Source organism: Filicampus tigris, chromosome 15, assembly GCF_054856515.1.
Source record: "Filicampus tigris isolate MCC_2025a chromosome 15, RoL_Ftig_1.0, whole genome shotgun sequence".
Classification (NCBI taxonomy): domain Eukaryota; kingdom Metazoa; phylum Chordata; class Actinopteri; order Syngnathiformes; family Syngnathidae; genus Filicampus; species Filicampus tigris.
The window spans coordinates 16,211,539-16,234,164 of record NC_141231.1 but is presented as its reverse complement, the minus strand read 5'-3'; the positions used below and the strand labels follow the sequence as shown (position 1 = coordinate 16,234,164).

The 22,626-nt window shown below is 42.9% G+C and overlaps 2 protein-coding genes across 4 annotated transcripts in view; one reads left to right on the top strand and one right to left on the bottom strand.

The window, feature by feature from the left end:
* Nucleotides 1–2,974, bottom strand: part of LOC147135757 (ras-GEF domain-containing family member 1B-B-like) — a 33,561-nt gene extending 30,587 nt beyond the window's left edge. Inside the window, exons 1-3 of one of the 3 annotated variants that reach the window (XM_086054322.1) lie at nucleotides 2,957–2,974; nucleotides 2,768–2,872; nucleotides 1,839–1,953 (exon numbers count right to left, since the gene is read on the bottom strand). The gene's annotated coding sequence lies outside the window, so the exon portion shown is untranslated. Of the gene's footprint in view, nucleotides 1–1,838; nucleotides 1,954–2,763; nucleotides 2,933–2,956 lie in introns of those variants that run through there. The other 2 variants (XM_086054323.1, XM_086054321.1) reach the window with 2 other exon arrangements.
* A 146-nt stretch (nucleotides 2,975–3,120) lies between these two features.
* Nucleotides 3,121–21,649, top strand: LOC147135756 (chondroitin sulfate proteoglycan 4-like). The gene is made up of 22 exons (XM_086054317.1): nucleotides 3,121–3,316; nucleotides 5,049–5,212; nucleotides 5,971–7,041; nucleotides 7,116–7,508; nucleotides 7,628–7,746; nucleotides 7,856–7,964; nucleotides 8,063–9,388; nucleotides 9,663–9,755; nucleotides 10,400–10,891; nucleotides 10,973–11,107; nucleotides 11,662–11,850; nucleotides 11,920–12,102; nucleotides 12,768–12,944; nucleotides 13,102–13,300; nucleotides 13,380–13,511; nucleotides 13,722–13,897; nucleotides 13,985–14,177; nucleotides 15,202–15,373; nucleotides 15,897–16,275; nucleotides 16,350–16,502; nucleotides 17,219–17,800; nucleotides 18,967–21,649. The coding sequence occupies exons 1-22, from the start codon at nucleotides 3,253–3,255 to the stop codon at nucleotides 20,092–20,094; spliced, it is 7,629 nt and encodes a 2,542-aa protein (XP_085910443.1). The 5' UTR covers nucleotides 3,121–3,252; the 3' UTR covers nucleotides 20,095–21,649.
* The last annotated feature ends 977 nt before the right edge of the window (nucleotides 21,650–22,626 follow it).

The window sequence follows — 22,626 nt, the reverse complement described above, 5'->3', positions numbered from 1 at the left end:
ACAATCAATCAGTAACGGGTCATAAATAAGCAGAAATAAGTGCAAGAATTCACTCTTTTATAGAGAGAAAAGGCCAACAATTACTTTCCTTAAACTCTAAAAGGCAAAGTTATTTTTGTCATTCGGCAAGTCATTGCCTCCAAAAAATAAAAAAACCTTCAAAACCCCAAATACTAGGACACTAATCTCATTGCACCTGGTAAAAACCTGACAACACAAGGCTACTGCTACTTCCAACACCTTATAAAAGATTTTTCATTTATTTTTATTGCTAGAAAAGAAAAATAATTGCCCTTCCGCTTCAGAATTTCCCTTGCAAATGGGTTCCTATGCTGAGAAAAGGCTTAATGAGAAAGGGGGAAATGGAAATGAAAGCCATTGTTTTAAGTGTGTTGTCTTTGCAACCTTTAAGGACAAGACGTTAATCCTCTCGGTGTGGGAGCCGCGCTCATTAAAACACACCAGCGCGCCCGTCATCACACCGGTTGAACTGTGACCCATTTTGGGTGTGACCTCTCCGTTTAAGAAAGCAGGCGGCCACACTCTATTATTCAACATCATGGGAACGCAAGCTGGAAGGGGGTGAAAAAAAAAGCTCTCCTCTCATGCGCGAGCTGAGCGGAATGTGAAGAAGAAAAGTGTTCTTTCAGAGCTTTTAATGGGACATACTCCTTCAAGCTGAAACTTAACAGCATGTGTAGTTATAGGTCAGGTGCTGGAGGGCTCTCCTTTCCACTTTCCCTTTATCAGCTACTGGCTATTGTGGTTTTTACAAATACTATTTTGTCCATTTCAACCCCCTGCAAGTTCACTGCATTTTGCTCATGTCAGTTGGAGGCTGTTTTGGGCCAAACAAATGCTATTAGCTGACATGGTAAAATTGTTACTTCTTTTCAGACTCATCAAGAGCATGCCCCAACAAACCTTAAGCGGAAGTCAACCCAAACATATTTTTTTCAAGAATATGTTCCATGCAATCCCACAAGTTGATACAAGGCATTTTGATAAATATTGCGTTTGTGGAATAAAAATTAATCCACCCATTTTTAGCCATCTCTAGGGGCGGCCATTTTGTCACTTCACACAACTTCTCAGCGCTCAGGTAACGACCAATCATGGCTGACCTGTTTTCTGAAGCTGAGCCATGATTGGTTGTTATCTGAGTCCCGAGCAGTTGTGATGTCATTTTCAGTCGACAGAAGTGAGAAAATGGCCGCCTCCCTGAGATGGCTCAAAAGGTGTGGATTTTGCTGCTTAACTCATATTCCACAAACAAAATATTAATCAGAATGCCTGCTGGGAACATATTCTTGAAAAAAATATGTTTGGGTTGATTTTCACTTATTAAAGTAAATATTAAATAAAGTAAATTAAGTAAATATTTGTCCCTGAATGCAATCTGCTTAATCTTGGTGATGCGCCATTTGTGTCCAGTGTTGGAATGGGTGTAATCAGTCAGTTAGACGTATTATGGAAACTTGCCTTTTTTCTTGTGCACAAATAGTTGGCTCTCAGGGGTACCTGCTCACCTATCACTTGTGAACTTAAACAACCAAGTAAATCTTTCGTTATCTGCTGATTTTGACAATGCGCTCTGAGTCCACATAACTTTCACTGGCTACTGTAAATAAGGTAACCAAAATATGAGAGACTGCTCCCAGTATGACGCAGTTCTACACCACAGAAAACTATAACCACAATAATGTACATTTTGTTGTGAAATGAATTGCTCTGGTTGGATCTTGTTCGATTTTGCAGGTGTACCTAATGTTCTGGCTGGTGTCGAGAATTATTAATCACAACAAAAAGGCATCCTGAGAGTGTTTATTTATACTCACAGTTCTTTGGCAGATTGGCGAGGTGGTTGGAGGCTCTCCCAGTTAACAATGGGTGGGACTGGTCCATATTAGGCCAACTGCAGATTTTTCTGCTTGATGTAAGTGTTACTCATTTCTATAAAAAGCCAGCAAAAAATAAAATGTTGGGGTTTTCGAACATTGAAGAAATGTAACATAAATTGAACATTTTAAAATATAAATGGATACATGGTATAATGTTTACTTCATTTCTCATTAGACAATTTATCATTTTGCCCATGAATGATATTGAAGTAAGGGTGGGTTAGTATTAGATACTGTCCTGCATAAGAATACGTTGGGTGCAGTGGTGTAGCAACGAGCTACAGTTACTCTCTTACATTTGCTTGAGCTTTTTGGGGGGATGAATTATACTTGTTCTGGTAGTTTTCATGCATGTATAGAAACAATTGCCTTGAAGTGTTTTCTTTGAATCAACTGGTAAATGGCATGCTTGTCACGTGGTGTGGGGATGTATAGCACAGGTATTGAAATCAACTGTTCACTTGACGGAAGTGGATTGAACTCAGAGCGGGAAAGTTCTACTTTTTGCTGACCAATGTTAATCGCGTTGGAACTAAATTTGGATGCATGGTGAACCCACAGATGAAACACATTGGACTTGTCATGATCATGTTCGCTTTTAACAGCAAATAAAATTGTCAGAGCAGGCTTTTGTGTCGATGATTGTTGTGGACACGTAGACGACCGACGCATCTAGCAAGGTAGGCTCCTCTCACTTAGCTTCTTGGTAACTATAAATTGTTTTGTTTAGTCACCCACAAAACTTTTTGCTTTTACTTGAGTATTTTTTTGCTAAGAAGAAACACTGATTTTACTACATTACATTGCGCTACAGTCCACATTCACTAGTTGTACTTTTATTCTCGGCATGCTTGACACTTACGTACATTTGGGTTACCAAACGGGTCGCCGCCATATTGAGAAGACGTAAACCGAAGACCCCCTTGTAGTTTGCCATTCATTTAATCTTTTCGAGGAGGCCCACTGGAGGTCTGTAATGTAAATGTTGTCACACTTGCCAGTTGCCAATTAATGGAATCTACAATGGAAAGAACCAGACCAAAAACAATTCCTACCTTCTGTTGGGATTTTGTAGCTCTATAAAGTATTTGGGATGACACCACCCCCATGTGGTCATAGGTGGCACTACATCTGCTGTCAGAAGGAGGATGATCTGTTTGTCAGGGTGACGCCCACAAGCACAGGTACTTTTTTTTTCTTCCCAGGCAGCGATCCAAATCCATCAGACTGGCTAGAGTCTGTCACTTGCTGTAAATACCATGCAAAGACATCAATAATGGACTTCATTATAAGGAAGGCACATGTTGCTCTTATTTTAAACTAGGTGGGATTTTTAAGGGGCCAAGTAACAATGGGAAGAATAGTTGCTGAGCTGCTTCTGCTCTTGCTCATTTCCACAGGACAAGTTTATGCAGGTAAGTTGTTAGAGAAGCATCATGTCTGTCTGACCTTTGCTAACTTTTGCACTGCGAAAGCATGCAAAGCAATGCATATTTCTTGTGTTTTTGGGTGGCTATTTATTAGTAATGCCCATTTACCACCTTTGCAATAAAGTAAAAAAAATGTGATTAGGTAATTTGCATTGTTAGTTAATTCATTACAATTTTAAACATTTGACTATTAGCTCTGCCGCTTCACTTTTTAAAGAAGTTCATCCCTATGAATCCTGTCACCTCAAAATACAAACATGTGAGTCACTCCAAGTTAATTTAACAAATCCAACGGCAACATTTCTAATGCCATTGTAATCCCTAAACATGCAATGAACAAGTTGCCCATGCTCCTTCCATTCATTTTACAAATTATATAATAAAACGTGGATGCACTGGAGTGTTGGTACATTACTAATACGGTAATCCATAGCATAGAAGCAGATTAGCCATAGCCAGACAGGAGTTCTATCAGCTTTATGATGACAAGCAAGCTTGGTCTGCTGACTGAGTGGTTCTGTAATGCTCCCTGCATTACACATAATCGTGTTTTTTTACAGTTATTTTTATTTGCTGATTGGCCAGGAGAAATCATGTTTTCCCGCCCCAAAAGGAGGAACATAAACATACTGAATGTGAGTTTTATTTTTTTCCAGATGCAAGAAAAACTTTTGCCAAATTTTTTTTTCTTCTTTCTGAGCTTCCCCACACTTTGAGATTTGATGTCAGCTATTTCTAACCCCACTCACACGCTCACTCTTCCCTGACCGGCATTCATTGTGTTTAATGGACAGCTCCAGTGTTGACACTTTTTAGGTCAAATCAATTTAATCCAAGACCGCATTAGTGTTTACAAATGTGTTAATGTTAAAACACATTGGCAACCTAAAAGGAATAAGTATATATTTTAATTCTTGTGTTTTTTTGTTCCATAAAATTATATCAATTATACCCATAGCGGTGTGTTCTGAATGTCAGTAGCAAGGGTCGGATCCAAATGTATCATTATTAGCTCTTTGCACAGCATTCTGTTTTATTTGGGTTGTAGAATATCTTGATTGTAAAACTACACAACTAATATTTTGGTAACCTCAAGAAAAGCTCTCAACAAGATGCAGTGCATTTCTACACTACAACTGCAAAAAATCAACACATTGTTAGTTTATATAGTGTTGAAGTTAAACTGTCAGCTTCCCCGGGTCAGATTCAAACCCATTAATGAGTCCAATTCAGGCCACAACCTCTGTCAGCTAAAAGTCCAACCTGCGTCATTTGGGTCAACAGTGAAGTCTAATTAGCCTCAGAAAATATTTGGATGGCCCACTCCAGAGTGCATTAGCTGCCGTTATTGAATTTGGATTGCAGGTAAAAAGTGCAGAGTACACAACACATTGACAGGTCAGTCAATAGAGGATTGTGTCAGCAGTGGATTGAGGGCATTAGCACGCAGATTTTTTTTTTTTTTTTTTTAGTACTTGGTACTCAAATAACCAACAATGGTGTGTTGGCATGAGTCATCTTCAAGTGCAGTTTTGAAAAAAGCTCGACACCAGGGGAAGCGTTATCATGTGCAGTTCTTAATTACTGTTTGTTTACAAATTGACTAATTTCTGGTAAACTACACTGTAAAAATCATGATCCATAAACCCCCAATTGACACGCTGTGATGAATAAAGATGAATAACTGAATCATCTGTCTCTTTTCATATCATTCTAGTGTCGTTTTTTGGCAACAGCTCCATCCAGCTGCAGACAGTGGAAACTTCCTTTCAAACATTGCTCCGCTTCCAGTTTAGAACGTCTCGTCAGCAAGGCCTGTTATTTGTTGCAGTGGGGCCCAGAGACTTCTTGCTGTTGGAGATGACCTCTGGGCGCCTACAGGTGAGTTACTGCGGTACGTGGTTATGACTCATACGGTATGTGTTGACATTTACTATCCCCAAGCCAGACAAAGAGAAGAAGAGTTGCACTCAGCTTGGTGTCAGATTGCTGGCGAGGAGCTGAAAAATAGCCTCGCTCGCTTCTTTTCCGAACGTGTTTGCTCATGAGCAACATTGAGGGGGGAAAAAACATAAATGTCATATTTTGTGCTCACCAGGATTTAGTTGGGAATTATATGAAAGTTAAGCACCAAATTACATTCAAACTTGTGTGTAGTGACAATAAAAGGCATTCTGTTCTGCTCCATTATTTGTCTTAAGGCAGAAGTCAACCCAAAACATATATTTTTTGAAGAATATGTTCTATGCAGGCCCACTAGATGAAACACAGCATTCTGATTAATATTGTGTTTGTGGAATATGAGTTAAGCAACAAAATCCACCCGTTTTGATCTCTGTGCGCAGGCATTTTGTCACTTCTGTCGACTGAAAATGACGTCGCAGACCCTCAGGGCTCATATAACGACCAATCGCGGCTCACCTGTTTTCTGAAGCTGAGCTATGGCTAAAAACGGGTGGATTTTGCTGCTTAGCTCATATTGCCATGTTTCAACGAGTGGGCCCGCATAGAACATATTCTTGAAAAAATATATATTTGGGTTGACTTCCGCTTTTAGACAAAAACAGTTTGAACATACAAGTGGAAGTATATCCCCTCTCTCACGACAATCCTTTTTTCCCCACCACTTCTCCCTTAAGGTACGCGTGGACCTCGGCTCAGGTGAGCGGTCTCTGCGCTCACAAAGTGGCCCCAGCCTCAGTGATCTGGTGTGGCATTCTGTCAAGGTCGCTCACAACCATCATCGTGTCTCAATGACCGTAGACGGAAGTTCTCACACTCGAGTCCATATGCCAGGACCGGATCTGGAGCTCAGCGTAGACACCCTTTTTGTTGGCAGTGCACCGGGACTTAGTCATCCCCACATTGCCAACATCTCCAATGGGTTTAGAGGTTGTTTAGATGAAGCTGTTTTCAACGAACTCAATCTTCTGTCCAGTTTGAGACCTTATACCAGCTACGAAAGTGTCCATGAGGTGTCTCTGGGTTGTAGTCAGCTCTTTTCTGCAACGGAAGATGATTCTGTCCATTTTACCAGCATCGAAGCATTCGTATCTCTGCCACCATGGGAATTGGAACAGGAAGGCGTGTTTGAATTTGAGCTGCACCCCTCCGGGAACGAAGATGACGGTTTAGTCCTGTATAGCGCCGCTTTCCAGGGAGGTGTTGTATTAGAGATAAGAGAGAGTCGCCTGGCCGCAATCGTAACTGTCGAGGGGAGTAAGACCGAGTTGTATTCAGTTGTACAACTCCACGGCAACCACATGTGGTATCCGATCCGGCTGCATATACTACCGCACGCTGTACAGCTTAAGGTCGGTGAAGAGTTGCTACAGGCCAGTCTAAGTCCGGGATTGCAACTCAGAGGGCCTCTCTTTCTGGGGGGCTTAGAAGAACAAACCCGGAGTGACGTAAGTCCAGCTGGATTTGGGAAGCCAAATGGCGGTGGAGGCTCTTTTCGAGGCTGCCTCAGAGAAATTAAAGTAAACGCTCAGAGAACCGGCCTCCCTCATGCGATCATTTCCAAGGACGTCACCGCAGGCTGTGGGATGGGCCAAAAATCAGATACCGTGCCCAACACCGGAGCGCCGCATATTCCTGAGTTTGGTACTCTGTCGGCACATAGTGATGGAAATGACTCGGCCCTGTTGCTGAGAAGCCTCGAGGTAGCAGAAGGAAGCTGGGCACCATTGGAGCCCAAGCATATAAAGGTACTTAACGTCTTCTGACTTTCACTAATATATTATTGTTATCTTTCAGTTAGCCAATCTGTCTAATCTTCCAGGTGAATTTTGATTTCACAACGTTGGGCTTGCATCCGTCTGAGTTCATGTTCCGAATTGAGGAACAGGCAGTTCATGGCCACCTGCAGCTTGACCCCAGTCCTGAAGATCTCAAAGGGGGATCTATCCCAGTCCAGGGAGAGGAGACAGACCTGACCTTTAGCATGCTCGACCTCTGGCAGGGCCGAGTGACTTACGTTCACAGCGGCTCAGAGGGTCTTCATGACTACTTTATGTTCTCCGTCTTCTCCAGCCACAACAAGGAGCTTCCTGTGCATCTGAGGGAGCGTCACCTCTACCGGTTTGACATCAGCATCAGTCCTGTGAATGACGCACCCGTGCTTAGCCTGCCGCAGGGAAATGTTTTTATCCTTCTTCAAAATACAAAACGGCAGGTAGGTACCGACCAATTCCCGGACAATAAATGCAATGTCTAAAACATAAATTCTTGAGAGAACGTGACGATTTTGATCAAACTTGAACGACTGAAGTGTACATTCGACAATGTCGCCAGCTGACAAGAGATTTGCTGAACGTATCAGACCCTGACAGCAGTAACGCCGACTTGGCCTTCAGCTCCATGGGAAACTTTGACGAGGCCGGACATCTTGAACACAAAGATCACCCCGACAGGTGGGTTGGATGGCAAGTGATCCTTTTCATGTCCGGATTTGCCAGTCTAGCACAAAAGCTTTATAAAAATGACCCAAAACTGAGTGACGTGTTCGCTTCATTTCTACAGGGCTATTAAAATGTTCTCCCTGCATGATCTGGAAGAGGGTAAGATTAGCTTTGTCCACACAGGGGTCTCAACCTCCAGAATGGCACTAAGGGTCAGCGATGGTCAGAAGGTAAGTCTTGTAGTCGCTAAAACACAATGAGTAATTGAGATTGGATGCTTTTCTAATTAATTATGCGTTACAGTTATTCTGTTTCTCTTCTTTTTCAGTTCAGCACCACAGTCGTTTTGAGGATTCTTGCCGTGGAGCTTGAGCACAAACTGGTGAACAACACCGGACTGGAAGTGAACCAGGGCGGGGCGTCACTCATCACCACCGAGCATCTTGCCGTACAAGTTAATGTTGCCGATCAGCCTGTGGAAATCCTCTATAATGTCACAGAGCTGCCTCAGTATGGGGAAATCCAATGTTTACATCCAAGTGGCAAATGGAAAGCGACAAGGTCCTTCTCTCAGAAATTTCTCGAAAAAGGCCAGATCAGGTACCTCAGCACTTACCGCGGCATCCAGACTCAGAATGTCACTGACCATCTCCAGTGCAAAGTCAGCATTGGTTCTTTCGCAACGGAGAAAGTTGTGTTTCCAATTGTGGTGCGATGGATTCAGTATAAGGTCACAAGGAGCAAGATAGAAGTCAACGGTGTTCAGAAAGTTGTTGTCTCTGCTGAAGACTTCCATGTGATCACAAAGGGTGTCAAATTGAATGAGAGTGACCTCTATTTCAGACTTCTAACAGAGCCCAAGAAAGGTCAACTATTTCTCATTGATAAAGTTCTAAAAAAAGACTCGACTTTCAGCCAGAAGAATATCACAGACGGCTTAGTGACGTATGAGTTGTTCGCTGAGGTGCCGGAGGACGCGAGAGACATTTGTAGCTTTCAGGCGTTTTCCGCGCTCGCCAACTCAACGAGTCACGACTTCAGAATCCACATCAGAGCCGAGCCTACTGACTTCACCGTTGTAAACAAAGGCCTATCGGTCGTGGAAGGAGGAAGTAAAATCATTACGAAAAGTATTCTCTTCACTAACACAGCGAGTAACCGAGAGGTTCACTACAGCATTACGGCGCATCCGAGGCACGGCCTATTAAGGACGATCGACCGCTCCAACTTGACCTCCTTAAACAACAACATTGCAGCTTTCACCAATCAGGATATCATCGAAGAAAGGGTGATGTATGTTCATGACGACAGCGAGGCCAAGCTGGATTCCTTCGCTTTTCAAATTGTGGTTTACAAACCAACCAAACTCAAGGGCAGAAAGGAGGAAAGAAAGACAGTTGAACACACTGTAAACATCTCCATCCAACTCATCAATGATCAGCGACCGGTCAGGGTTGTTGATAAGGTTTTCCACGTGGCCCGAGATGGCCAGAGGTTGGTGACTTTGAATGACCTCTGTTACCGGGACGATGACTCGGACTTTGAGGATGACTGGTTGGTGTACACTCGGAGGGGGATTCCAATGGGGGAGCTGGTCTTGGCCAGCGCACCCGATCACAAACTCTACGAGTTCACACAGCAAGATCTCAAGCAGGTTATTTGAACATTCTTGAATACAGTATATCTATAATTACCAACGTATTGATTTCCTTGGAAGATAGAAAACTGTTATGTATAGAGATGGATATCGCGAGGGGGCGGGGGTTATTAACTGGCATTTGATGGTTCTGTCTAAATATTGGAAAGATGGTCCTAAATCTAACCTATATGAAAAGTCATCATTGAGCTAACTACTGCAATTTTATTTTTTTAATTGCAATGTTACATTTTTAACCCTCAACTGTCTCGTTTTTCATTTTATCCCACAGAAAAATGTGCTGTTTGTACACAGTGGAGTCAGCTTTGGTCGTTTTGTCTTTTTTGTGTCAGATGGGAAACATTATGTTTCTACCTTGATGGAGGTAAAGTGTTTTTCTTTGTTTTTGCTAAAAGAGGAAGTCAACCCAAACATTTTTTTTCAAGAATATGTTCTATGCAAGCTCACTATTTGGAACAAGGCATTCTGATAAATATTGTATTTGTGGAGTAAGAGTTAATCCACCTGTTTTTAGCCATCTCTGGGGGCGGCCATTTTGTCACTTCTGTCGACTGAAAATGACATCACAACTGCTCAGGGCTCAGGTAACGACCAAACTGAGCCGTGATTGGTTGTTACCTGAGCAGTTGTGATGTCATTTTCAGTCGACACAAGTGACAAAATGGCCGACCCCTGAGATGGCTCAAAATGGGTGGATTTTGCTGTTTAACTCATATTCCACAAACGCAATATTAATCAGAATGCCGTGTTTCAACTAGTGGGCCTCCTGGGAACATATTCTTGAAAAAATATGTTTAGGTTGATTTCCCCTTTAAAGTAGAGCTCCACAAATTGTTAAGATCGAGACCCAAATCAGTAATATGAGTAACCCGCTGTCTTGAATTTACCAACATAAATGTACTGCCACAACTTGAAGAACACGGTACACATGAATTACAGCATAAAGAATCAAAAGACCCTTTGCCCTTTACCCTCCATTTGTGCCAAAACTATCTTTCCCCGATGCAGGTGAAGGCACAGGATCCTTACCTTGAAGTGAACAACAACACAGGCCTGGTGGTCCAGCAGGGTGGCATAACAACTCTTACGTCATATAACCTCAGCGTTTTCAGCAACTTGGACATCCGAGATCCACGGCAAATCATGTTTGAGGTCTTCCTTCCGCCCAAATATGGAGTCCTCCAATTTCAGGAATGCGAAGCTGCAGCAGTGCCAGGTGCCCTTTCATCGTTCACCCAGGAGGATCTGGAAATGAAGTGCGTGGTATATCGCCATGATGGCAGCCACGAGTCATCCGATGGGTTTAATATCACCGCAAGAGCGCGGGAAAGAAGGGGAGAGGGGCGGTTGGACGATTGGAGGAGGGAGGTGCATCTGGACATTGGTGTGCAGATAAAAATCTACCTCGAAAGTCATCAGAGGCCTCCCACAGTCATAAGCAATCATCCAGTGGTGGTGGCGGAAGGGCACAATGTCTCCTTAAAAAAGGACAATTTAGAGGTAAGCCAGTAGGTCTTGCAATTACAAGAAAAACTTCTTTTTTCTTTCTTTTTTTTCATATTGTCACCTATTTACCTTCAGGTGTTCCATGAGGACAGCCAGCCTTCAGAGATAGTCTTCACTATCCAAAATCCTCCAACCCTTGGCTTCATCGAAAGGTTTTCCCCTGAGAAAAAGCGAAAAACCAAAAATGGAAGAGAGCGGCATCTCTACCAGGTGCACGTAATTAACCTTCAGTCAACCCAAACCATTGTTTTTTTTCAAGAATATGTACGATGCAGGCCCACTAGTTGAAACAAGACAATATGATTAATATGAAACATGAGTAAAGCAGCAAAATCCACCCGTTTTAGCCATCTTAGGGGGCGGCCATTTTGTCACTTCTGTCGACTGAAAATGACATCACAGACCCTCACCTGAGCATCTGTGATGTCATTTTCAGTCGACAGAAGTGACAAAATGGCCGCCCCTGGAGATGGCTAAAAAGGGGTGGATTTTGTTACTAACTCATATTCCACGAACAGAATATTAATCATAATGCTGTGTCAACTAATGGGGCCTGCATAGAACATCGTCTTAAAAAAAATATGATTGGGTTGACTTCCGCTTTGGCTAACATTAATCAAACCTTTATGCTGAAGTGGAACAACTCCCTACATTAGCTAAACTCCTAGCTACTAACAAACTTTGTCATTCATTTGATAATCAATTGGCACTTGAAGTTTGATGGGTTAAATCTGTCTAATTTCACTTGTCCTCCTGGAAATCAGGAATTCAAACGGCAGCCAACAACCTCTTTCACCCAGGAAGACATCAACAAGGGTTTGGTTATCTACCATCAGAGGGCTACGGGAAGCAGCAGCAATGACTCTGTTCTGTTGGAGGCCACCAATGGGCTCGCCAAGGTTGGACCCTTTAGACTGGACTTTGATATTATTCCCACACTGCTGCCGCTAAAGGTAACACTTGCACAAAACGGAAGATGAGTCGGCGCTTGGCGAATGCTCGAGTCATGTTTCATTCTGTAGGTGTCTGACCTGACCTTGGATGAGGGGTCGTCCCTGCCGCTCACACCTGACATCATTATGGTAGACAGTCATCACTTCTCAGGGATGAATTTCCTCTATCAGATTGTTGTACCTCCACGACACGGTCACTTGGAGCACATTCGGATCCCAGGAATGCCCATCACTGCGTTCACGCACACTGAGGTGCGCACGATTCTCCTCAAAATTGAATATTAACAATCCACCTTGTTTCATGTAAATGGGTATGTGTCAGAGAAAATTGATACTTGTGTACTCTTTTAGTGTGTGGCGTGTTTGCGATGGCCAACACAGCATACCACACAAATAATGATGTCTGTCGTTGTAGCCAGGCAGCTTTGTGCCTTAAATTATTCTGAATGCCAGAAAATAGAAGTACAAGATGAAATAGAAGAAACTTGGTGTTGATCAGGCACAATTGCAAGATTTATTGCAATTGAAGCGATAGTAAATATTGAACAGATTCAACAATTATCATTGTTGTTCACAACCATTTTCTGAGTAGATCAGGAAGAAGAACTTACTCATTAAGAGAAAGTCAACCCAAAAATTTCTTTTACAATATTTTCGATGCAGCCCCACTCATCTAAACTTGATATTTTGATCATATTATTGTAAAGAACATTTTTGGGTTGACCTCAGCTTTAACTTAAGCCACGCCCTTGCCCAACTGATCAGGATAATCTTTTAGAGATAATCTTTTAGATAATCGGACCTTTGCCAGCTTTAAATGGAAGAGTGTAAAAGATCCTTAAATTTGGACAGATTATCTGGATGTGCCTATACATTTGGGTTATTTTTTTCCAACATAAAGAATTTGGCTTTTCCAGGTGGAACGTGAGTACATTTCCTATATCCATGATGGAAGTGAGACAGTGAGAGACAACTTCACCATTATAGCCAACCAGACAGAGAACCAGAAGCACAGTCTTCCCCATCTTGTCCACATCAATGTCACTCCTGTCAATGATGAGACACCTGTTGTTACAAAGAACCAGGGTCTGAAGGTACAACATACCGCAAGAACAACCCCAAAAAAAAAAAAAAAAAAAAGGTTGAGATGAGTATGACCTCTTGCCCAATGTAATTATTACAGTGTTCCCTTTGAACCCAAACTATGATTGTGACTCCAACAAGAAACTCGAGAAAACGTGTTCTTCTCAGGTTTGGGTGGGTTCTGTGACAGAAATCTCTTTGGACGATCTAAGCGCGGAGGACTCGGACACTCCACCCAAGTTGCTTGAGTTCATCGTCACCCCTCCCAGTAATGGTTACCTAGCTCTGAGGAGTTTCCCCTCCAAACACATCCTGAACTTCACGCAGAGTCACATTGAAAATGGCCAGCTGGTCTTTGTGCACAGTGGTAAGAACTGCCAAAAATTCAAGAGATGGTTAAACTGTTATTCTAGCGATGCCGACATTCTCTTTTCTCGCTGATTTAGGTGCTTTGTCCGGAGGTTTCCACTTCCAAGTTAATGATGGCGTGAACTTTGCCCCTCGCCAGATCTTCAGCACTACAGCTCATTCTCTGGTCCTTACGCTACAAAGGAACCATCCAATCGAGGTGTACCCAGGTAAAACCAACTCTTATCTCCCAACTTCTTAGCGGTTTTCATCCTACTTTTTAAGCAACAACTCAATACAAGAATTTGAGGTCACTGAAGTCAAAGAATGAATTCATGTTATTTCTCCGTCTAAGCAAGAGTACTACATCCAATTGAATTTTGTTTTAATTTTTTCTTTATTTTCTCTGAAAACGCACTGTGTCTTTTTTCACTGCGAAGGTTCGGTGACCCCAATTTCCGAGCAGGAGCTTCAGGTGGTGACCAACGACCCCAATGACATCGGAAGAAACCACAGCGTGGAGTTTACAGTGACCGTTCCTCCAAAACTTGGCCGCTTGGTCCGGCACATGCCTGACAACTCTACTCGGGACATTTCTACATTCACACAGAGCATGGTGGTCACCATTCACGAGTCTGAACCCATAACAATCTTTTCGTTTCAATGACAACCTGCTCAATTCAAATTCTCATTTATGCCTCAGGTCAATTCGGGGCTTATTTTGTATGATCAGAACAAGCCGGATTCAGTGGGATGGTTGGCTGCAGACACATTTTCTTTCACTGCGTCTTCTCCTCCCGCCTCCCTCCCGCCAACCACCTTCACGATCTTGATCTCCTACCAGGCAAACAAACATCACAATCATCAGCATGACACCAGACTCTCCAACAATGCAGGTAAACGCTGTCAAAAATAGGGCTCTGTTTTTCAAGGTGTGGCTAATTACACTTAGCAACATTTTTTTGTTCTAAATTTGTTTAATCAGACATCCAAGTAAACATTTATACATGATTTTTTTTCATTGTTTCCAAACCTGCCCTTGTTTTTTTCTAACACATCAGGTTTTCATAATAATAATGATAATAAATAAATAATATTTATTTATAATAAGAGATTACTATATTCCATGGAATATAGTAATATATTTATGAATCAAGGTTTAGTTTTAACAACAGGTGGATTTTATTTTTCTGAAACCTCATTGCTATAAATTACAATGCGTGGCAAAATCCGTATTGCGCAAGCTTTTATAGGTCAAACTTAAAAAGAAAAAAATGAAAATGTCTCCCTGCTGCGCTAGAAAAAAAAAAGTAGACATTTTTTCAATTAGCGTCAGAAATATATTTTGGGACACTGGACATATAACGCCATCGCTAATTAAAATAAGCTGTTCAACATATAAATATAAAATATGAATATAAATATATAAAAAGAATCAAATAAAAACCAGTAGGACGGTAACTGGATTGTTGTGGTCTTGAAACCACGTAAATCGCTATGAAGTACCCTGTACTATTCATGGGCATTATTTAAAAATTCACAGGTATGTTCCACAAAAAAAGTCAAATTAACAAACACAAGCACTATTTTTAGCCCATTTCCATCAAGCACTGAAGTCCATTTAAGTACTGCACACACTCTTTAATTCCCGTGAAAGGATCCCTGTCATTTTTGGCAACGTTCCATCAGGGTACCAACCACAGTTGAATGATATCTAAAAGGGTGGAGCCACACACTTTGCTGTCAATTCATTGGTTGACGAGACTTGTTTTTTTTTGTTTTTTTTGTCATCTGGGTGATGTTAATTATGTCTACCAGTTGTACAACTCGTAGCAAGCAGAATTACAAAGGTCAAGTAGGTACTCTAAGACAAATATTTTCATTTTCAAACAATAACCTTGAACTTAATGTGTCTCACAGGTGCTGTGGTGGCAGAGGGTGGCAGGGTTAAAATTGACAAATCTAAACTCGATGCCTCTAATCTCCTGGAGAAAGTGCCCAAGCCCCTCCAGAGAAACCACCATGTCGTTTACCGTGTCATTTCCCTGCCACACCACGGAGCTTTGTCAATGCAAGGACGCAACCTCACCAGGTCTCTTAATTCCTTCCTTCCTCTGTCTCAAAAAGCGGAAGTCAACGCAAACATACATTTTTTGAAGAATATGTTCTATGCAGGCCCACTAGTTGAAACACAGCATTCGGATTAATATTGTGTTTGTGGAATATGAGTTGAGTGACAAAATCCACACGTTTTTAGCCATCTCTGGGGGCGGCCATTTTGTCACTTCTGTTGCCTGAAAATGACATCACAAATGTTCAGGTAACGACCAATCACGGCTCAGCTTCAGAAAACAGGTCAGCCGTGATTGGTTGTTATCTGAGCCCCTGAGGGTCTGTGATGTCATTTTCAGTCGACAGAAGAGACAAAATGGCCGCCCCCAGTGATGGCTAACAACGGGTGGACTAACTCTTATTCCACAAACACAATATTTATCAGAATGCCTTGTTTCAACTAGCGGGCTTGCATAAACATATTCTTGAAAAAAAAATGTCAACAATGTACCGTAGATTAGGTGTTTGCCTTTTTTGTAAATTGGCTTTATTTTTTCTTCAAGAGACCAACCCAATTTCTCTCAGACCGCTCTGAACAAGATTGGCATCACATACACCCACGACGACTCTGAGACCACAAGTGACAGTTTCACTTTCCAGGCCTGGGTGGCCAGTCTGGATGCCTCCTCGCCTTTAAATCCATCTCACTTGTCCGCCATTTCCCCGGATTCCTCCTCGTCGCCATTCTACTCAGCCTCGTCCTCCCTTTCATCGGTAGACTTGGTGCCTCCTCACCACGTCAAGGACAACCTGACCGTGATGGAAACTTTTAACATCACGGTGACGCCGATCAACGACCAGCCGCCATTGATTCGGAACAGATCCCCGAGTATGAGGGTTGTAGTTGGGGAAAGAGTCGTTCTTGGACCGGACAGTCTGCAGGTGGGAATATTTTTTTTGCATTGTTTGATAGAAAATCAAAAATGATTTGTATCTGTTTTCGTCTACAACAACAGGTTGAAGATCACGACACCCCTCCGGAGGAGCTGCATTACCTCGTGATCAGTAAGCCCAACAACGGCTACCTGACGCTAGGCGAAAGACCCGAGCCGGTGACGTCGTTCACCCAGTACGATGTCAACCACGGCCGGCTGCATTTTATACAGCAGGTGAGAAGTGCGTCTCTGTTGAAACTTTCCATCTTCACTGATCGTTGCCCATTTGTGTGCTTTGGAAACCAGAACATCTGAATGCGCTCCAGTCATTATCTGTAAATCAATTGTCCTAAAATACCAAATATCAAGAGTCAGTATGTTACTATGGTGACAGGGGTGGAGCAAGGCAGCTGAAGAGGCAAATAACATCTACTTGTAATTGCAAAAAAGCGATTACCTTTAAAGAAAAAAAAAGGGCATTTTACTCGACGGGACACTTCACAACATACCGAATATTATGCTTAACAGACGCTAATGTTAGCTTACGCTAACCTGTGCATTCAGCAAACTCAATACAGCTCTGCTTACCTTTTGGATTTCACATGGTAGTGTTTGACAGTGTAGTCTCTCAGCCGGACTCAGGCTGATGCTTGAAAGTGGCTCTGGAGCTTCGCCACGCTTGTCCTCCAGGTCATGGGTTGAGAAACTGTGTGGGGGCATTTATTTTGCAAAATAAACTCATTGTTACGCAACAGTGGAGCACAAGTGCAGAGCAGCTTGCTAGTGACCAATTTTTTTGAATTCAAATCAATTCTACATGACAAGTGGACATTAGAGAGACCAAACCTTTTGCATCCAAGCTAATTAAAAAGTCCATTTTCACACGTCGCATTGAACGTAATGTGTTTCTGTCCGTGCTTTTGATTGATTTCCATCTTCTGTCTCACCAGGGTGAGCCATCAACTGGAGTTTTCTACTTTAACGTCACCGATGGGCATCATCGTCCACTCTACAAACTGTTCAGCCTGGAGGTGATTAAGCCCTCGGTTTCCATCGTGAACAACACCGGCCTATCACTGGTTCAAGGCAGGACCGCAGTGATCCTGACGACGAACCAGCTCGCAGCTCAAACAAACAGTCGCAGCCCGGCCAACATCACCTACACGGTCACCGCAAACCCCCGTCACGGGCGCATCGCCATAAACGACCAGGAAGTCAAGACTTTCCTCCATGAGGATCTCCAATACGGCCGCGTCGTCTATCACATGACCGACCTCAGCGAATCGGAGGACAGCTTTCAGATCTCCGTGTCGGCCTCGGCGCCAGGGGTCGAGTATGGAAACGTGAGCGCGCAGACGGTGAAGGTGGCAGTGCGACCTCTCATCTACCTGCGAGAGCCCGTGCGAGTCCCCAGCGGCATTGCCGTGAAACTGGGCAAAGCCATGATGGACGCGTCCGAGCTGGCGAGAATCAGCAGAGTCAATCCGGTCTTTGAGGTGCTGTCTCCACCCAAACATGGAAAACTAGTCAAGGTATGGCTCTCCCTGAACATATTGTTGTCACTTTCTCATTTCGTAATTGCTCGTAGTGGTCGTTTTGAACTGAAAAGGGGCCAAAAGAGTTTGGGAGTTGGAAAATGTTTATAATGTATTTGAACCATTACAATATTTTAACATTTAGAAGCTTGCAGATGGCAGCCTTCTGCCAGTTACTACTTCGAATTAGCCATCAAGTATTCATGGATTTTTTTTTTTTTTTATGCCAAAGCAAATAGCCTATTGTTATTTTAAAGTATTTAAAAGCAAATATATACTGATGGCTGGTCGACATGATCAGTCAATCCCTAATATTCACGTCTTAATGATTTGGTTCAAAGTAGGGGTGGGAATCTATGGCTAGCTCAAGATTCGATCCAATTCCGATTTAGAGGCCCACGATTCAATTTATTTCCGATTCGGAGGCCTATGATTCGATTCGATTGCGATTCCGATGCATCACTAGGCTTACATTTTATAGTCCATGTAAAAACACTGGTACCTTTTTTAAATAAAAAAAACTCAAGGAAAAGCAAAGATTTATATTTCACACTTTGACTTCGCTCCGCTCGTATGAGGTTCCGCCATCTTGTCAAGTGTTAGCTTAGCCTAGCATAGATGTCTGACGTGCAAACGCACGTAATCGCTTGCGCATGCTTTTAGTTTTTCTTAGATCAACTTTAAATATCGATTATTAATACCTACGAATCGGAATCAGAATCTTTATAATACGCCGAACGATGCATAAAAAAAAAAAACGATTATCGTTCCCACCCCTAGTTCAAAGGTTGATCAGGTTAGAATTTTGCTTTCTCTCTCCACAAATATAATCAGGCTAAATGGGGGTTTAAGTCTAAGTCACTTAAGTCTTGGAAGTACAGTTCTGCGCTGTATTTTGATATACAGTAGACACTAACTGTGCAGAACGCAATGATGCCATTACATCTATCAATTAGTCACAGAAAAAAACATGAATGGTTAACATTAAAAATCATCACCCATCATTATTGCTAACCACAATGACTTTTATTTGTACAATTATTGACATATTACCCTCAGTGCTTGACACCCGCGATTTAAAGGGAATAATGATGAAAGATTTTTTTGAATACGTTCACACTGTAATGAAAGCCACGTTCTCCGCTGTGCCTGCACGGATGCAGATGACATATGACCCCCACGGAGCCCCAGAAGTCCTGAAGTCCTTTACTTTCCGTGACGTGGTCCAAGGACGCGTTGCCATCGAGGAGACGCTGAGCGACGGCCCGCCGCCAAGTAACAAATCCGTGCTCGCGACGTCTCGAGGCCACGCCCCCGCCACACCACTCAACGATTCTTTCGTCTTCATGCTGAAGGCCGGAAACGTCCAGCCGGCCAAAGGTGAGCTACATTTCACCATCTTACCTCACCACCAAATGCGGCACGGCCTGCCGGGCTCGAAGAAAGCAGATGGTGCCAGTAGCGAACACAAGACGACGCGCTCGCCCACGCGGGGCAGGGCCGCCACCGCAGGGGGGAGAGGAGGTGCGGGGAAGGGAGCGCCCGCGTCCGGCAGGGCGGAAGCGGACGTGCGCCCTCACATCCTGACACACAAGAACCACAACAAGACACACCATAAACAGAGACCTCACCACCGCACGGCAAATCACACGCGCGGCGGGAGTCATGGAAGCCGGTCAGGGAGTGATGCGGACGAACCAATGTGGCGACGTGGATCGCCGCCGCAGCCCCGCCCTCCCTCCGAGCCGGAACACGGTCCGGCAAAGCCTCCCGACACCCGTCCGGTTCGCGTGGAGGTCCTCCCTCGACCCGCCTCGGACCCTCTGCTCATCATCTTGCCGCTGCTGGCCTGTTTGCTCCTCATCGTCATCCTCGTGGTGTTGATCCTGGTGTTCCGACATCGGAAGGAGAAGCAGGCCAGGGTGCGGCTCCTCCGCGAGCTGGCCGCCGCGCACGTACCCGCCGAGGGCAGCCCGTACTTGGGCCGGCCGGAGAGAAGCGCGGCCGTGCCGTCCGTGGTGGTCACGCCGCTCGGCGCCGCCAGCTGTCCCGCCTCGCCGAGGGCACCGGAAGGCCCCAGGAGGCGGAGTCTGGCCCCCGGGATGACCTTCTGGGGGCCATTTGATTCGGAAGCAACAGGCAGTGATGAGAATATGAGAGGTTGTGAAAGTAATGTAAGAGAGACCGTCTTTGGCAGAAATTCATTACCGGTCATCTCTGTAGAATACAAGACCTCACGCAGATCGAAATCCCCCACACCAACGCTTAAAGACGACCAGTATTGGGTTTAATTGAATTAGGGAGTTCCCACGTATAGCCGTCATTCGCTCTTCGCAAATTCACCTATTTGCAGAATTTGAAGAGGATCTTTTCCCGTTTAGCTTAAAAACTCACCTATTTGCTGTTTTTGTGCTCAGGTCTAAGCTTGTCTATATATACACAAGTACAGTATTGCTTTTGCGTCATCTTGGTGCCAAAGAACTTTAATGTTCAATGTTCATTCATTTTAAAAACCCACTATTCATTTCAATAATATGCAAACAAATATGTTCTATCACATCAACGTACATTTTATTTTTTTAGAGAATTGTAGTAATCGCTGATTATATTACATAGGGCGCGCCTCCCCTACAGGAGGCTGCCATGTTTCGCATCTTTCTGCTACGGATACCCGAAGGGGACAAACTTAGCGAACATAGTTCGACAACATTATGACTACAGCATGTATAAAAAATGCAATGCACCTACTTCATCACTTGAGGGAATACTAGAAGTCGTTTGTGATGATATTTTGCTTGCACCTCCGCTGGGGAAACTGCCAGTAGGCTTGTGACGTATGGTCTCTCTGAGGCATCATAGTGTGTGTGCTTCAAAATACATGTGCTTCAAACGTAGGTCGTTGCATTCTATTAGTTCACCGCTAGATGGCACAAAATTCTACACAATGTCCCTTTAAGTAAGATGTGTGCCTTAGAGGTGTACACTATTATGCACTGTTTAATTAAGACACATGTAATTTCTGCATTTCATTCATTCTGTTTTCTTTAAAAAACGTGTACTTGCACAAAAAATACATCCATTTTCTTCTCATGCAATGTAATCACCGAAATCTTACAAAAAGCTCAGTATGATGCAGTGCAGTAATCCAAGATTGCCAAATACAGCCGCAAAAATAAACATGCGGTAATACACAGAAAATTGAATCATTTATTATTTATGCTTTTGCTCTCAAGCAGGAGGTTTGCATTGTGTACTGTTTGCACTCTACAAACTGTCGTAAATTACTAAAACCTCACTAGGGTCGGTTTAGTATAAATATAGACATATTGAAATTTAATGTGTTCTGTACATTGCTTATTTTTGAGCCAAAATAGTCCTAATCATATACAGTCAAGTATTGTTATTATTGTAAAGATTTTGGGTTTTACTCTTTGTTTGAAAAGCTCATATATGACCTCCCTTGCTAGCCGTTAACAATGCACAGTGAAATGTTGACGTTCCCTCTTTTAATGCCCACGTCTGGTACCATGCGCTATAAAAGATTTATTTTTCAATAAATATATTTTTAGAAATAAACGTGCATGCTGATTTTATGTGCAATGAGTCTACGCTGGTTTGTTTTAAGTCCCTGAGCCCCTCAAAGAACATTAATACTTAATTATTCCTTTTCATTCGACTTGATATACAGTATTTTGTAAAACCAGCAGAGCGTTCAGACGGTTTTAGATTTTCTTTTTTCAGACATAAATTATTGGGACGCACAGTGGCGGTTTGGCTGGGGGTGGCAATGTGACCCAAATGTTAAAAAAATACAATTAAAATTAAAATAAATGCTACGTGAAACGATGTTCTATTTTGACAATCATTGGTGTTTGTATGGGGAATTTGCGCCCCCTTGTGGAGTTGCCCTTTGTACAAGGGGGCGAAAGAGCTACAGGGAGGGGTTGGGGTATTCGGAAATAATGGTAAATTTAAGTTACGTTCGAAATTTGTGTGTGTGGGGGGGGGGGAATCAAAGCTATCAAGTAAACACATTAAAAAGAAAAGAAGAGAAGGAGAAAAGGGCAAAGATATATATATGAATGAAGACGGCAGGGTGCCATTCGAGTTAGAACTGTTGAAAAAAGGGAACAAAATATACGTATGCTCTTTTGGTCAGACTGTACAACATGTAGGAATTTTTTGAGGGTTGGCGCAGTTCATTCCCGAGGCGTTTCAATCTTGGGTTTGAGGCATGTCGTTGCTCATCAAACATGCCTCGATCTCTCTTGCTTTGAACACTGGTGCACAAAGCACAGAGGTTGCATTCTTTTTACACTGTTTTGAGTGTTAACAACTTTAAAATGATACTTAAATGTGGCTTACTACCAAAACCAAAAACATACTTTACTTGCTTGTATCTAAAATCTCTGGAGTGCCTGCCCACTCATCAAATGTGAAATTACGCACCCGAGTCATTTTTTGTGTGCTGCTAATGCCGAAAAAGTCTGTTCGCAAGACATTCCAATTTTAGCCACACTTTGATGTCACAAGGGGAGTATTTGTGTTTGGCACATATACGTGGAGCCACACACTAATTGACTAGTTTAATTTTAGCAGCTTGGTGACGAGGCAGTGCCTCCACTCGTGAAAATACAATGGATGCTTTTAATGTCTTTCCGGGTCGCCACTGATACTTGTAGTATTGAACCAAGAATTTACTAAAACACCATAGAAAAGTTTCAATTTGTGTAAAAAAAAAAAAAAAAGTCTCCTTAAAAAATGTTTGCCTGCCTTTTTTTTCTGTGTAGAAAATGTAGTACATTTACCATATACTGGCGCTG